Source organism: Gallus gallus, chromosome 2 (genome assembly GCF_016699485.2).
Source record: "Gallus gallus isolate bGalGal1 chromosome 2, bGalGal1.mat.broiler.GRCg7b, whole genome shotgun sequence".
NCBI lineage: Eukaryota > Metazoa > Chordata > Aves > Galliformes > Phasianidae > Gallus > Gallus gallus.
This window is the reverse complement of record NC_052533.1, coordinates 944,875-960,537: the sequence shown is the minus strand read 5'-3', so window position 1 is coordinate 960,537 and position 15,663 is coordinate 944,875. Positions and strand designations below refer to the sequence as shown.

Sequence of the window (15,663 nt, the reverse complement as noted above, 5' to 3'; positions counted from 1 at the left end):
GCCCAGGCTGCCCAGAGCCACATCCAGCCTGGCCTTGAATGCCTGCAGGGATGGGGCATCCACAGCCTCCTTGGGCAACCTGTTCAGTGCGTCACCACCCTCTGGGGGAAAAACTTCCTCCTCATATCCAACCTAAACCTGCCCTGTCTCAGTTTAAGACCATTCCCCCTTGTCCTATCACTGTCCACCCTTGTATACAGCCATTCCCCCTCCTGTTTATAGCTCCCTTCAAGTACTGGAAGGCCACAATGAGGTCTCCCCAGAGCCTTCTCTTCTCCAAACACGCAGCTTTTGTTTTTTCCCTTTCCCTTGGAGGCCCGTTTGGGTTGGCTCAGTGCCCAGCAGGATATCAGATCTGCAGCCTACCATGATGAGTCTCTGGGCCAGGCGGGTCCTGGCAAAGAAGTAGATGACCCTCAGCCTCTTTGGCAGTCGCAGATTCCTGAAGGATGATGGCTGCAGTGTGATGGTGTGTGGGGTTGCAGGCCGCACTGCTGGCTGCCTCTCGTAGCGCTGCGAGCGGCTGGCGGGCTTTGCTGGGGGCAGGCAGGCCTCTGCTGGCAACCGTTTGTTCAGGTCGGCGAGCTGCCAAGGGAGAAGCAGTGGTGTGATGGCCGCTGTGTGCACGGTCAGTCATCCACACTCACCTGGCTTGGATAAGTGCTGGGTCTGAGCTCCCACACGCACTCTCCAGTCAGTCTGGCCCAGCTTCTCTCTGGCACACACGCTTTTTTTCACGCTCCTGTGGTCACCGGGCTGTGACCAGCTCTCCTTCCAGCCCATTTATAAAAACTGCATGTTTTTATACCTGGATGCCCACCCCCACGTCCTGTCCCCAAACCCACGTGTGTAACCAAGCAAGCCCTGCCCCAGAGCTTTTACCACCCAATCCTTAATGCCGAAGAGAACGGAACCCACAAGGTATGCTTCCTTTACTCCCTCCACACCAGCAGAGAAGGAAGACCCAAAGCAGAAACCCATCCTAAGGCCCCTCCTTACCTCCATGCGGCGAATGTCGATGGACAGCACCGTAGTGAAGAAGAGCATCTGCAGAAAGAAGTCAGACACCAGGCCGACCACTGCGAAGAGGCAGAACTCCTGCAGACAGAGCACAGGCATTAGCCGTGGCAGGGAGCTGCAGGGACAAGGGTAAACATTTCAGCTTCAAACAAAGGCAACTCAGCAAACCCCTGTCCAGAGCACAGGCCTGAGTATATTTCATTGATGAATCCTATAGCCAGGATCACCAATAAGCCTTCCCTCTTGTTTAAAACTCCCCAGGAACACAGGGAGCCCAGGATTGGGGTACAGTCACCCCCCAAAGGAAGACCCCCAAAAGCACTGTATGATCTGCAGCCCTTCCTTAGGGCTCCAGCTAAACCACACGCTTGGTTAATGTTTATCTGATGGGAAAGTTTCAGTCCTACAGCCCTGGAGAAGTCCCATACCCACTGTTTGATGTGTCTAAATATCAAGTACATGAGAAACATGCGAAAGTGTTTTCTAATCCTCCTGCAATGCTCCATTTCCCCAGCAGATGCCACTGCAGAAGTAAGGATGAGAAGAGAAGCACTGCAAGTACACCCAGCAGCACTAATAGTCAACTCCCAAACCACCCCTATAAAACAAACACACACTTCTAATTCCCACCGGTGCTGCCATCCCCTCTCCCACTCTACATTTTAAACTTCACAGCAACATCAAATTAAAGCATTTTTGAGGAGTTTCGTTCCCCTTGGAGGTACAAATTTCTGTCAGGACCTGTCAGGACCCAAACAAGATCTCATAAATGCGAAGAGAGCATGAGAACAGAATGTATCACAAGTGAAAACAGGCTGACAGAGCTGGGCCTGTGCAGCTGGAGAAGGGAAGGCTGCAGGGAGAGCTGAGAGCAGCCTTCAGTACCTAAAGGGGCTGTAAGAGGGAAGGGGACTGACTCTGTAGCAGGGTCTGCGTGACAGGACAAGGGGAAATGGCTTCAATCTAAAAGAGGGGAGATTTAGATGGATGTAAGGAAGAAGTTTTGTACAGTGAGGACAGTGAGGTGCTGCACAGGCTGCAGTGGGAGGTGGTGGTGCCCCATCCCTGCAGACACCCATGGTCAGGGGATGGGCTCTGAGCACTGATGGAGCTGTGGGTGTCCCTGTGCACTGCAGGGATTTGGACTACACAGCCTTTAAGGCTCCCTTCCCACTCAAACAGTTCTCTGATTCCATGAAAACCTCAGGTTAAAGAGCAGATGAAAGACTGCAGCCCTCAGCTGCACAGGAAAGTTGGCACATCCCCACTGCTGCCCCAGGTGTGGCAACTGTGCCAGGGCATCGTCCCTGGGGGGAAGGAGAGAGGCCAGAAGGATGCATTTATTTTGCCCTCCTCTTGCCCAGCTCTGCCCCAGCTCCCTGCAGTAACGCTGGAGGCCAACAGAAGCACAGTGATATGCAAACAGCCTGACAAGCTATCCCAAACCTCTGAACAAACCTTGGAGCCTCCCCATCCTGTTCAAACTGTTCCTGAAACGTAAGCAATCAACTGCTTGTTATCTGAGAATCAGTGCAATATGAAAGAGAGAACCCAGCAGGTCAGCTGCCCAGCCCTCCCCACGCCTCCAGCACAAAGAGCATGAGGAGGATTCTGAGTTCCCTCCGATCCCTTCTTCAACATTTGTCATGAAGTTTTGGAAGTGGAGGGGTGAGAACACAACACAGGTTCCTCTGGAAAGGAGAAAAGCAGAGGGAAAGCAACATCCATCTGGACTGCACGCAGACCTCAGCAAACAGATTCCACAAATGGCAAGCTCTGCATATAGAGACATTAATTCTGTTAATACCTCCACTTATTCCACTTAGGATTAGAGATATCTGAAACTGCTAGCCCTGGAAGTCTGAAATCTTCTTATACTTGGATACTGCACACCCTATGGCAAAAGCCAAACCAATTTTGGAGAGTGCAGGATTAGTGTGTGAGCTTCAGAACAAAGGAGTGGCCAAGAGGAGGAGAATGCAAGAGGGGGCTCTCAGGGCACCCTGCAGCAGCTCAGCACCTCCACCAGCACGCTGCAAGGAGAATGGGGGTCTCATTACAGTCCTTGGGCATCCAGCTCTTCTGGTGTTCCCTGCAGACAGGACCTGCTGGTTCCAGCACTGCATTGCTCCCCTGACAGCACAGAGCAAAGGTCCCTGCTGGATTTACACAACCTGGCTCTCTTCTGCAGGATTCCTTGGTCTGTGCAACACAACACAGCACACCATCTGCACGGTGTCCTTCACTCCCAGGGACACACTCAACTAAGGGGCACACACCAGACAGCCAGCATCCCTGTGAGATTCTTGCTGTGAAGAATGCAAGCAGCCAAGGAAAGGCAGGATCACACAGAGAGCAAAGAATGGATGTCAGTACATGGTTCAAAATGCTGTAAAGAACAGGAGTGCATGTGGGTGTGAGGAACAGTGTCACTTCTTCCCATGCTTCTACACAGCTCCATGGCTCTGTCTCACTCCCATTTATCTCCTGTAATCAGTGCACCCCACAGGCTCCTCCATGGTGAAGTGAAAGGAGGACATGGCAAATGAATGAGCCCAGTTTAGACCCAAAGGATGAATCCTGCTGGTGTGTGACCTGAGCAATCTCTGCAAATCAGCTTCACACACAAAAATTAGGGCACAACGTGTGGCCAGAGGTTGCCTGGGGAATCCTAGCGTGGCTCCTCTCTTGCTGTCCTCCTGCTCCTGAGAGGCAGGCTGAGGAACTATGAGGGATGCAGCTGTTTGGCCTTGCAGGGTCCTGAGTGTTTCTGCCTTAATCTGCATGGCTGAGTGTATATATAAGCATGTTGTAGATGAGCGTGCCTGCATTTCACCCTCACTGCTGGTGGGACCTAAGGGTAGGGAGCTGCAGCCATCACAAAGTCAGCAAAGCCACAGAAAACAAGGGTTGCTGTGTTAGACAGTATTTCATTAGGCCAAGAAATAAACGCAAAACAAGGACAAACTTCCTGATCCTAGCTGTATCAGCTGGCACTGAAAAATCGTACTCCTCTTCCTATACAACCGGCTGCACACATAACCTGGAGTACAGCATTACTACAGACACATCTGCAATACTTTCACATATCAACTGTGAGCACTGAGGCTCCCAGCAGAAGGTATTTGCTGGACCTACTCAGAACTCTGTGTGGCCTAAGTAGCAGCCCACACTCAGATGTCCCCAAGGACAATGCTATTTACATGCAGCTCCCACAAGGAGACTGAAGCAGGTGCCTGGTACTGACTGAACTAAAGGCAGAGTTAGCTCCTGCACCACTGCCCTTCCTATGGCAGCTCCCAAGAGACACACTCCTGCTGTGGCACAGATTCCTCCCTTCCTCACCATGAAGCCCTGAGAAGCAGCTGGGTGCTCCTGAACAGCTAATGCAAAGTATTGCACACTACATTCTAGTACTGACTACAAGCCTCTGTCCTGCGTGCTCAAACTGATCAGCCACACTCACCTGGATGGCCGGGACAAGGGTGAAATACCCGATCAGGATGATCCCAAGCTCTGTGGCCATATTCTTCATAATTGACCAGCTTTCATTGCTCAAACCTGGGGAAATAACATGCATACAGAGGTTAGGAGGATGTGCCTTGCAGGTGAACAGGCACAAGCACAGCTTAAAGGACTGCCTGCTGCATTCAGCGTCTTTACCCAACAGATAAAAAAGGGCACTTTTAGGCTAAAATTCATGTGACCTGTCTTGGATATCTACTTACAAGTCAAATAACTGGCCTCTACTTTCCAGCGTCCTCATCAGATGGGCTATCATTAATCCACCTGATGAGGAGGGTGGTGAGGCACTGGCACAGGTTGTCCAGAGGTGCGGGGGATGCCCCATCCCTGCAGACCTCCAAGGCCAGGCTGGCTCAGGCCCTGAGCAACCCAATGGAGCTGTGCTGTCCCTGTGCACTGCAGGGGAGCTGGGCTAGATGGCCTTCAGAGGTCCCTTCCAGCTCTAAGGACTTCTAATGTTTAGAAATACTTGTTAAGTATGCAAACCCCGTGGTTTGAGCATACTCAAATCCTCATGCAGCTGCAGAGCAGATCATTTTCTCACATATTCAGCAGAACTTAAGAGGAACTGTGGACTGTGCTTTCAGTATCCATGACACAATAGGAAAAGCTACTAAATATCCTCCCCAGGGGATACAGCTCTCCCTTACCAACACTTTTTTAACCGTGTTTAGCCAATGCTTCACTCAAGAACTGTAAAAAGCAGTGCTCACAATGACAGGCTTACATTAGTTCTTGGAAATAATAAAAATACTAAGGCAGACCATTAGGATTCAACTCCCAGTTCACACTCAACACAAACAGTGCTTGTTTCCACTGCAGACCACAGCTAAGATCACTCCCCACCACCCAGTCCCAGCGTTACCCTACTTTCTCTCTCTCAGCATCCTTCCACCCTTCCTGGTCTAGTATTAAACATGAACGTTGGAGGCCCTGCCTGCAGCAGGGGGGTTGGATCTTGATGATCCCTGGGGTTGCTTCCAACCCAAGCCATTCTGTGGTTCTGTGACTCCATGCAGGCTGCATACCTTGGGCAATGCGGAGCTTCACTTCCAGGTCAACGGGCGTAGAGACAACAGACTTGGTGAGAACCAACACGTTCTCCAGGCCAATGACAACAACCAAGTATGGAAATATCTCTCTAAAGGATACAGGAACAGAACTGAGAATGAAACCTTTGGTGAAAAAAATGGAAGAACACAAGCTGAACTGCGAACACACACCCCAGAGCCAAAGGCAGGAAACACTACCCACTGCTCTTGGCCAAATCTCTTCTTTCTTCTCCCTCTAGGAGTCGTAGGACACGTAGGACAAAGAGGTTCAGTGACAAAGATGGGCTCTGAACGTCACTGCAAAGTGAAGGTCAGAGCCCTGTCCTACCACCACCAAGGAGCAGATTGCTTAGAAGCCACCACACAGCACAGTATGCAATGTACACAGGAACTGCACACCAACAAATCCCCCCAGGATCATTGGTACCCACTGCCCAGGAATGCATACTGCTGTGGTTTTGCCTTTCAGAATATATTTGAGCAGAAGAGAACGACTGCTCAAGGACATCACTGTGGCTTTTTTTTCTCTCTTTAATTACTTACAGTTCAGATCAGGAGAAGGGGAAAAAAAAGGTGTTCCATGCCCGAGCATGGCAGGTCATAAATCTCTTCATCCCCCTCCAGCTAAATTTAAGCAAAAGTGCTTCTGAAGGGGAATGGGTGTGTGCTGCACTGCTCTGTGCAGACCCAAGGGCTGTGTGCATGTACCCTCACCCCTGTGCAACTCACTGACAGCTCAGACAGCTAAACAACAGGCTTCAGGAGCACACCTGCCTCCTGCCACTACCAGGGACCACCTTCCCAGGGCTGCTTTCAGCTGCCTACAGCTCAGCAGAATTTGCAGGCAGGCAGCTGCCATCCGCTTGTACCTTACAAGGTCAATGGGGAAAAACACCTGCATGGAAACACTGCTAACTCAGCTAGTTCCTTCCAACTCCTTGAACAAATGGCAAGCTGAAACAGCAAGAACTCCATTCAAAGAAGGATTACTGAAAAAATACACGCAAAACCCATGAAACCTCCAGGAATCCTATCTGAATGCCAGCTCTATCAATGGCTGTGCAGTATGTCAGTCCTTCCATCTCCAGTCCATAACCTGCACAGGAGGTGAACTCCCATATTAAGTGACGAAATACAAACACACGTAGGACACCCAGGGGCTCCTTGCACATGTCACAGAATCTAAAATCCTCCAAGTACTCAGTTCTGGCTTTATCTAAAGGCATTTTCAGTTCATATCCTGTGCCACTCATCCAAGCAGTAGTTCAGGACAGAACACAGATGTGAGAAAATCTCTTTGGAATGCTTAGGGATGGAAACTGCTGAATGAAGGGAACGAGACAGCCACGAGGGAGAGGTCTGCTGCACAGCACAGCACAGATGTGCAGAGCAGGCTGCCCAAGAGCACAGCCTTGCAGAGTGCCTGCAGAGCCCTGTCCTTACACCCAGCCCTGCAAGACAGAGCAGATCTGCCTTGCCTTGCTTGCAGTGAGCCTTTGGAAGGCAGCACAAACCTGGCAGAGGAAATCCATAACTCTCAACTACGCCCTATTCAACAGTTGCTTCGATTGCTGAAGATAATTAATTAGCAGGCACAGATTATGAGCTGAAATAGTCCTTGAAGAGTCAGCAGTTTTCATTGCAGACGGCAAGCAGCTTAAGAGCAATCCAACATGAGCTTCTCTTGCAGAGCATGAGAATGCAAGGCTGTGCAGCACAGATACAAGCTGTCACACCCTGCAAACAGCAGCAGCAAATAGGGAGCAGTGGGTCATCATGTGAGATTGTGATTCCTCTAATCTAGACCAGATAGCAGCTGGTGGTGTGGTCACTTGTGCTCTACTACCAGAGACCTTCACAGTCCTCCAGCTCTCACATATCCCCTCTCAGTGATCTCCAGGCATTCTGCCTAACTCAGTTCAGCCTCAAATCCTGGACAGATCACATCACTGACCTCCACTGAATTTTCTTTTCTGTAATAGGAGATTAACATCTATCTTACCTATAATTATTTTACTTCATTAATATTTGATCTATGCTGTAAGACAAGGGAACACTAACAAAGAAAGACAGAAGATGACTGATAATGATTAAGTTCTGGTTTATGTATCATACAGTAGTAAAGAGTCAATACTGATCTCTAAGCAACAAGCTTCATTTCAGTACCTTACAAAAACAGGTTGGGGAAAAGGGCTTATCATGAGTGCAGGTGCCATTAAAACACACACACCCATATCTAGAAGGCTCTGCTGGAGTCAAAATGGATAAAAAAGGGTATAAATCAGATCAAAGTTTAACCAAAGCAGTGTGACTGCAGCCCAAGGCTGGGCAAATCCTAGCATAGTACCACCTGGTATGTGACAAACCACCAACACTCTGCCCAGTCAGGATGCAGACAACAAGAGGGAAAGTGCTCTGGCAGACACTGGGCAATCCAGGACAGGCCAAAGGATCTTTCTGGCACCTGCAGTCCCAACCCATCCTCCATGCAATCTGCTGATATATCAGCGCTACCTTCACCTCACATCTTCCATGCTTTCAGCACGATCCCACCTCAGGCAGCTGCCAAGAACAGAAAGTGATGAGCATTTAAGAGCTGACAAGGCACACTCAATGTGCTTTGGGATGTGAAGCTCAAGGTGCCCCACTCAGGAGAGGAGGCAGATCCCCTGTGGGATCCCTCCCTACAAGAGTCCTTGCACCAAAGTGCACCCACCACTACACTGTATGGTATTTACCTACACCAGCAGCATCAACCTGCCAAAAGGCCACCCTGTCAGAGCCACCAGAAGTCAATGAAAGCCCAGTGTCCTCACAACCCAGCACCACAGAATCCAAGCGTCCTCCATCTAATTAAATAGCATTTATAAAGTATTGCAGGAATGAAGCTTCCAACAGTTGAGCTTGAACCCCAAAGGAAATTGTCCACGCTATCATTTTAAGGTGTAGAATTTTTGCAGGAGAACTACTTTAAAAATAAGGACTGCATTAATTAAGGAACAGCAGGATTAGTTCAGCCCTTACATGTGACAACTGCAAGGCTAACAGCACACAAAGGCCTTGGTCACTGTGCTAACCAAAAACAGATTTAACCAAAAGCCCTTGGATTCCACTCATACATCTGCATCCAAATACTGTGTTTTAGGTTGCATTAAAAGTTTAAACTCCCCATGGACCTTATCTGCTCTATTTGTACAGCTCATCCTCATCCATAATTAAGGCTCCTAATTACCACAGAGGTAAAAAAAGAGAACAAATATTTCCACTTCTGAAGTCAATTATTCATAGCTCTTTTAGGCTTCTTGGGGAGGAATTCCCTTCTCTTGGTCTGGCTCCTGGTAAACTATTACCAGCACTGAGAAATCTCCCTCCTGGTCAGACCTGAATTGTTTCAGCAGTATGCAGCTGGAAGGAGAAATGGAAAGAAAAATGAGGGGTACTTCCTCGATTACTTAGGGAAGGGGTCTGAAAACCAAAAGATTCTGAATTGAACTTTAATTAATTGGGTTCTCGGGTGTTCTTGACACAAACAAGTGTGGTAATAACCACATCAAAAGTCTGAGCACCCACATGCACAGAAACCCCAGCCAGAAGAGATGCTGCCAGAGATCAGCAATGGGTGCACACTCACTGGGTGCAACCCTCACTCATGCTGGCCAGCAGGCAGACAGTGCAGGTCAGTTCCGACACCTTTACAGGCTTTTTCCCAGCAAAATGTAATGAAGCCAGCCAGAGAAAAAGCAGTAAGTCCTTCTGGATGCCAAGACAAGTCACTGCAGGAGAAAGGTATGTGGGTGCCTACTCTGCTGGCAGGAAATCATGTTCATGAATAAGACCTTGCCCAGCCAATTCCTTCTGCTTGAGGCTGGAGAGGGAATTGCTCAGCACTGAGGCATCTCTGGGAACACTGTGACCTAGCAAGGTCTTGTTGCTGGACAGAAAGAAATACAAGGCCCTTCAACTCAGGAGGGGTCTGCTGATAATTTTACACAGCAGTATCAGTAAACAATATAACGTAACCTTAGATGAAAAATACTTAATGACTAAATATTGGACAGCTGTTTACAAATGATTTCACCTCCATCTGCCCTCGATTAGGAAGAGGTTTGGTGCTGGAAACTTACCCTCCATTAAGAGTAGGTGTCAAACCAAACAGTGTGCACAGCCCGACTGACATAAGCAGAGAGCTGAGCACTGTCACAACAGCTGCCAGAGCCAGACCCCATTTCGATTTCACCATGTCAATCTTCCCTGAAAAACAGAATGCAAAGTCTCCATTACCAGGGGAAAGAAAATGACACACTAATACAAATCAAGGAGAAGGGATCCTCATCCTTATCTATGGCAGCAGGCATTTACTAGCCTGCAGCCCAGAGCTGGTGGCAGCCCAGGGCCAGTGTCTGAAACACAGATCCCAAAACTCCCACTGTGTAAGAACACTCACAAGGATGGGACAGATGACAGCACTTGGCTTGCAGCTTATACCAGTTCCAGTACAGCCCTGCTGGGGCCTGAGAAAAGGAACTTAAATATGCCTAGTAAGGTCTAAAACCACATGTATTTCATTTGTATGACCACAAATCAGTTTGTCCAAATTGTAAAAAGCATCACTGCTATGGCACTTAAGCTATGTAAGACACTGAATAGCTCAGAAGATATCACTAGGAGTAACAACACATTGGCTGAAAGGAACCAATGAGCAGAAACCAGATCAGCAAGGCTGCTAATCCTCCACATGACCACAGCCAAATTTCAACACCAGCTCTGCTGCTGGAACAGGAGGGAACTGCAGTGCTGTGGCAGTGCTACGGACAGGGGAAGTGTACCCCACCGCTGATCCCTTCAGTGCTCAGCTGGAGGCTATACAGGTGGCTTACTAGCTTGCTCTCCCCTCCAGGCTCTCCACCCCACAAACCTACGTGTGGAGAAGTAGATGTAAGCGAAGAGTATAATGTAGGTGGTGACGAGGGGTATGAGCTCAGCAATGCCAATCTCCTCCTTGAAGTGCACGTGAACGATGCTGTCCTCCCGCAGCGTGCAGTTCGGACTGGGATGCAGCAGCTTGAGGCGAGAACGGAGGCTGCTGAGGAACCTGGGGGGAGAAGTGAGCAGGCTGTCACTGACACTGCACCAAACAGCCAGCAAGCAATCCCGAGCAGGAGCTCGATGAGTTCAAATAGCAAGAAGCTCCACAGATTGGTAGAGATTCACAAAACACAGCTCTCTCTAGGTCTGACTGCTAACTCTGCTCCTCCGGGGCCCAAACTACATTCTGCACATCTGCACTGTGGCTATCTCCCACACCTTGTTTTCTGTAAAGCTTCAAAGATAACTGTGAAGATTCAGCAAAACTATTTAAAGCATGGGCTCGTCATCAAAAACCTTGGCCCTGGGGAGCAGAACATCCTGCAGGCTCAAACATCCCCTACATTTTAAGTAATTACAATTCCTACGTGACAGTCCTTGAGGCTGAAGGGCTCTTGGATGGGCACAGGTTTGGCTGCTGTGCTGCCAGTTGTGTCCCAGGCATTCCTTGGGGAATTCTATGCAGCACTGAGCAGATTGTTTCATCCTCAGACTTGCTCAAGCCAAACCAGCTTTGCCAACACTGCCACAGGGGTTTCACAGTCGGTACCAGCTGAATTAGTGCTTACTGGAAAGCAAAGCACTCCAGCTCTGTGCACCAGGAACTGGGTCAAAGCAGACCTACTGGGCCTTGGCTGCTACAACTGACAGCTCCGTGTGCAGATGAAGCCATCATCAGAGGAACTCCCAGTGCCAGCTTTGGTTATTATACCTACTGTTTTTTAGAAGGAATCCTAGTGCTGACAGTATTTCCTTTCTCCCCAGAAGAGCACCCTGTTTTTGTACAGCACCTCCAGAGGACCCCAAAATACTCCAAAACGTAAGGAAATGGAGACTAAGCAAAAGCACAGCAATAATCAGAATAGGGAAAAAAAAAGCAGCAAGCTTTCCAAGCAATGAGTACACGTCTCCTAACATTAAGACAGCACAGCCAGAGCTCCCTACCTGGAGTCATATCGTTGGAGACCCAGTGTGACAGTGTACGACACCACTCGCTTCCTGTTGTACAGGTTCACCCCACTGTATTTCCCAGGGAGTCCAAACAACAGATCTGCAAAAACACAGTGTGGGTGATGAATGTTAGATAACAGGAGAACAGGCAAAAGAGATGGGATGTGAGAACGTTTGTAGTGAAAAATGCTGAGTTAGATATAGTATTCTGATAGGAAACACTTCTCAGTGCTTTGCTGACATACTGTTGATGTGTATAAATACCTGATGCAGGGAAACAAACGATGGAGACAGTGGTCTGCCCTCTAATGCTAACCCATGAGACATCTCAGATAGCTTGTCACCTCTTCCTAAGCAAGGCTCCGTGTTCTCCAGATGCTCCTCCACACAAAGCAGAGCTCCCCTCATCTCCCAGCCTGTCCTTCCTGAAGAGCCTGCATCCATCCCCAGCAGTGCTCCAGTGTTGTGAGCTGCCCCTCCTCATCACTCCGATCCCAATGAGCTCATGACCCTACAACAGCACACAGAGATACATGCAGGCAGCTATCATAGAATCAGACTGGCTTGGGAAGGGACCTCAAGGATCACCAAGTTCCAACCCCCTGCTGCAGGCAGGGCTGCCAGCCACTAGATCAAGGACTAGATTAGATTGTCCAGGGCCCCATCCAACCTGGCCTTGAGCACCTCCAGGGATGGACGGGGCATCCACAGCCTCTCTGGGCAGCTGTTCCAGCACCTCACCACCCTCTCAGTGAAAAACTTCTCCTGACATCTGATCTAAACCTTCCCTCCTTTAGTTTAAAGGCATTCCCCCTTGTCCTGTCACTATCTATCCACACAAAAAGCTGATTTCCCTCCTGCTTATAATCTCCCTTTAAATACTGGAAGGCTGCAATGAGGTCACCCCGCAGCCTTCTCTTCTCCATGCTGAACAAGCCCAGCTCCCTCAGCCTGTCTTTGTAGGGGAGGTGCTGCAGCCCTCTAAGCATCTCTGTGTCCTCCTCTGGACCCTCTCCAACAGCTCCCTGCCTTTCCTGTATTGGGGGCCCCACCCCTGGATGCAGTACTGCAGATGGGGCCCCATAAGGGCAGAGCAGAGAGGGACAATCCCCTCCCTGTCCCTGCTGGCCACCCTTCTGCTGATGGAGGCCGGGATACCATTGGCTTTCTGGGCTGTGTGCACACACTGCTGCTCACGGTCAGTGTTTCATCCACCAGGACCCCCAGGTCCTTCTCAGCCGGGCTGCCCTCAGGGAGCTCTTCTCCCAGTCTGTAGGCATATCTGGGATTACTGCAACCCAAGTGCAACACCTTGCACTTTGCTATGCTGAACCTCTTTAGGTTCATATGTGCCCACCTATCAGTGAAAGCACAAAGGGAGCAGGATGAATGCTGGCTTATCTGTCACAAGGAGACAGGCACTGAATGTAACAGACAATAGCACGAGAGAAAAAGCATTGTGCACATGTAGAGTAACAGGAATAAAAACTCAAACAACTTCTCTGTTATTTTTACACCTATAGAAAGGAGGATCGTTGAGTGGAGTTATTCGCTTTCCACAAGTATAGAATGGACTTCAAACATGGGTATAAAGCAAACGATGAAATACTTGGTGGCTTCATTCTGGATGTTGAGAAACAAAATGCCACCCAATTTGGTACCAGCAGCCATCTAGATAGTGGAGACAGCGAGGACAAAACAGCAGTGCAAGCTGCAGGCATCTCACATAGCTTCTTTGGCACTTCAGCCTCTTACCTTTGAGAGTAGCTGACGTCTGCAGAGCCTTTGGTTCGTGCTGGTGGATGGTTTTGATGATATCTGGGTCAGCGTTGAATCGCTCTCGATCATTCTGCCAGAAGTTCCCTGGAGACAGCAACAGACAGCCGTGTTCGGGGAGCAGATTTCGCAGCTTCTTGAGGCCAGGAAGAAGGTCTGTTACCTGAAGGCAAACCTCCTCCAGGCTTTTGACACCAGAGCTGAAATGCAAACAAAGATCAAACACTGCTGTGTATGGTGCAGCTCTCACAAACAAAAGGCAAAACCTCTGAGATGAATAACCCAAGGACCTGCATTGCCTTGTCTTAATAGCCAAGGATCAACAGCCCTGGGCCACGGACCAGGACCTCACTGTGACAGGGATGCAATCTCCAGAACCTCATTATCATTTCTCTGCATACTCTCTGGCCTCACAGCTTTCTCTGCTCACCCATTCAAGATGCCACAGCTTTCAGTTCCATGTTTAAGGTACTACCCTTCAGTCCACAGAGAAACTGGCTCCCTGAAATTCCTCTTAAAAGACCTTAACTTCCTCCAGTTCTTTGCACATATGTCGAATGGGGTACTACACAGGAACACTTACTAGCCTGCCTGAGGTGGGGAAGGTATAGAGACTGCTCTAAAACACACAAAGGATTCAATACCTGCAGTTGTGCAAAATGTTTTTGGCATTACACTGTACTGCATGGAATAGAAAATGCCCTACAGGTTCAGATATGAATGGAGCTGTAACACCAAAATCAGGTGTGACGTGGAACTTGGGGTTGTGACACAGTTACATAACCCTTATCGAGCAGTAATTCAGCAGAGACTCAGCTTGGGCTTCCAACAGCACCTGACGGGGAGGGCTCAGTTACAACCTATCAGCACAACGTTTGGCCAGACAAGCCAGAGCTGCTGATCCAGAAGAGAACACCTCCCTCAACACGATATGGGCAATCAGTGGTGTTTGCACAGAAGAGGATATTTAATGAAGGCCAATTTAAGGCTCTGGAGAACAACGTCCCCTGGCTCCAGCCCAAGGATAACAGAGAAAACTGCTCTAGAAGACAAATCAGCCAGAGTCCTGTTTTGTAATGCCTTCCCTTGAGGGCTTTTTACACAATGACCACAAGGAGAAAACATGGAACCCAACCAACAATGATTGAGTTATAACTTTGCAAACAACCCCTCCAGAATCTATGCCCCATCACTACAGGGCACGAAAAGCCACAGCTGTCAAAATAACACACCAGAAAATACACCAGACAATACTGTGCTTGTAAGAACAGAAGCTTCCCAAGAGAGAATCCAAAAGAACTGATGCAGAGATGCCTTTTGCACTGGCACAGGTTGCCCAAGGAGGCTGTGGGTGCCCCATCCCTGCAGGCATTCAAGGCCAGGCTGGATGTGGCTCTGGGCAGCCTGGGCTGCTGGTTGGCGACCCTGCACATAGCAGGGGGTTGGAGCTGGGTGAGCATTGTGCTCCTTTGCAACCCAGGCCATCCTATGATTCAGACGAAGTAGAAAGACTGTTGTTTTATATTTAGGCTTTAATTAACTCCAAAACACAACAGTGACAACAGTTCACACTGCAGACAAGCCATGAGAGTTCTCATTTATGAAGTGAATGCATATGGCCCATGTGCCCAGCACTGTAGGTGCAGAGATCAATACCAAAAATAATGAAAATAGAATCACTTTGTGTTTCCTATCCACTTGTCAGCAATCTGCTGCTGCTTCTGTCCCACCTTAGTATCAAAGAATGCTTTTTTTTCGTAGCAAGAAAATGACCTGTGCTTAACTTTGATACTGATAAAAACAGCTGATGAGAAGGAAATGGACAATGGGTTCCGAGGTCATTTCAGGATTTATCTCAAAGCTCCTGGCAATCCCCAGCCTGCCACCAAATGGGAGCCCTCATCCCAAGGTTCGAATGCCTAAGCTATTGCCCTGCCTTTTGTGTAAGGCTGGTTCTGCCCCCATAGTGCCTCACGGCTCATCAAGGGCAGCACACGAAGGGGAGATAACGAGCAGACCACGCACACAGCAGGAGGAAGTTGTTTCTGACTTCTAACTGACAACTACACAAAGATTGCTATCTAAAATTATACATATGATAGAGGAAGAGATGAACTGGAAACAGAAAGAACGCCAAGGCTTTGTGAGCCAGAAGCAAAGAGCTCTATATTTAACAGCATGAGTGGCATTTCTAAATATTATCAGAGAGAAAGCAGACAGCTATCTCACATGGATTGGTTCTTAAAAAAGGACA

The 15,663-nt window shown here is 48.9% G+C and overlaps 2 protein-coding genes across 6 annotated transcripts in view; both read right to left on the bottom strand.

Annotated features, from left to right (window-relative positions):
* Window positions 1–15,663, bottom strand: part of GIMAP7L5 (GTPase IMAP family member 7-like 5) — a 598,436-nt gene that overhangs the window by 45,030 nt on the left and 537,743 nt on the right. The window lies entirely within an intron of this gene.
* SCAP (SREBF chaperone) overlaps window positions 1–15,663 on the bottom strand; it is a 50,578-nt gene that overhangs the window by 10,578 nt on the left and 24,337 nt on the right. For 4 of the 5 annotated variants that reach the window (XM_025147369.3, XM_025147372.3, XM_025147373.3 and 1 more), the window contains 8 exons: window positions 13,389–13,609; window positions 11,628–11,733; window positions 10,517–10,689; window positions 9,722–9,848; window positions 5,574–5,707; window positions 4,487–4,581; window positions 1,000–1,098; window positions 367–585 (listed from right to left, as the gene is read on the bottom strand). In XM_025147369.3, the coding sequence (XP_025003137.1) occupies window positions 367–585; window positions 1,000–1,098; window positions 4,487–4,581; window positions 5,574–5,707; window positions 9,722–9,848; window positions 10,517–10,689; window positions 11,628–11,733; window positions 13,389–13,609 (1,174 nt within the window). The remainder of the gene's footprint in view (window positions 1–366; window positions 586–999; window positions 1,099–4,486; window positions 4,582–5,573; window positions 5,708–9,721; window positions 9,849–10,516; window positions 10,690–11,627; window positions 11,734–13,388; window positions 13,610–15,663) is intronic. The other variant, XM_025147371.3, reaches the window with a different exon arrangement.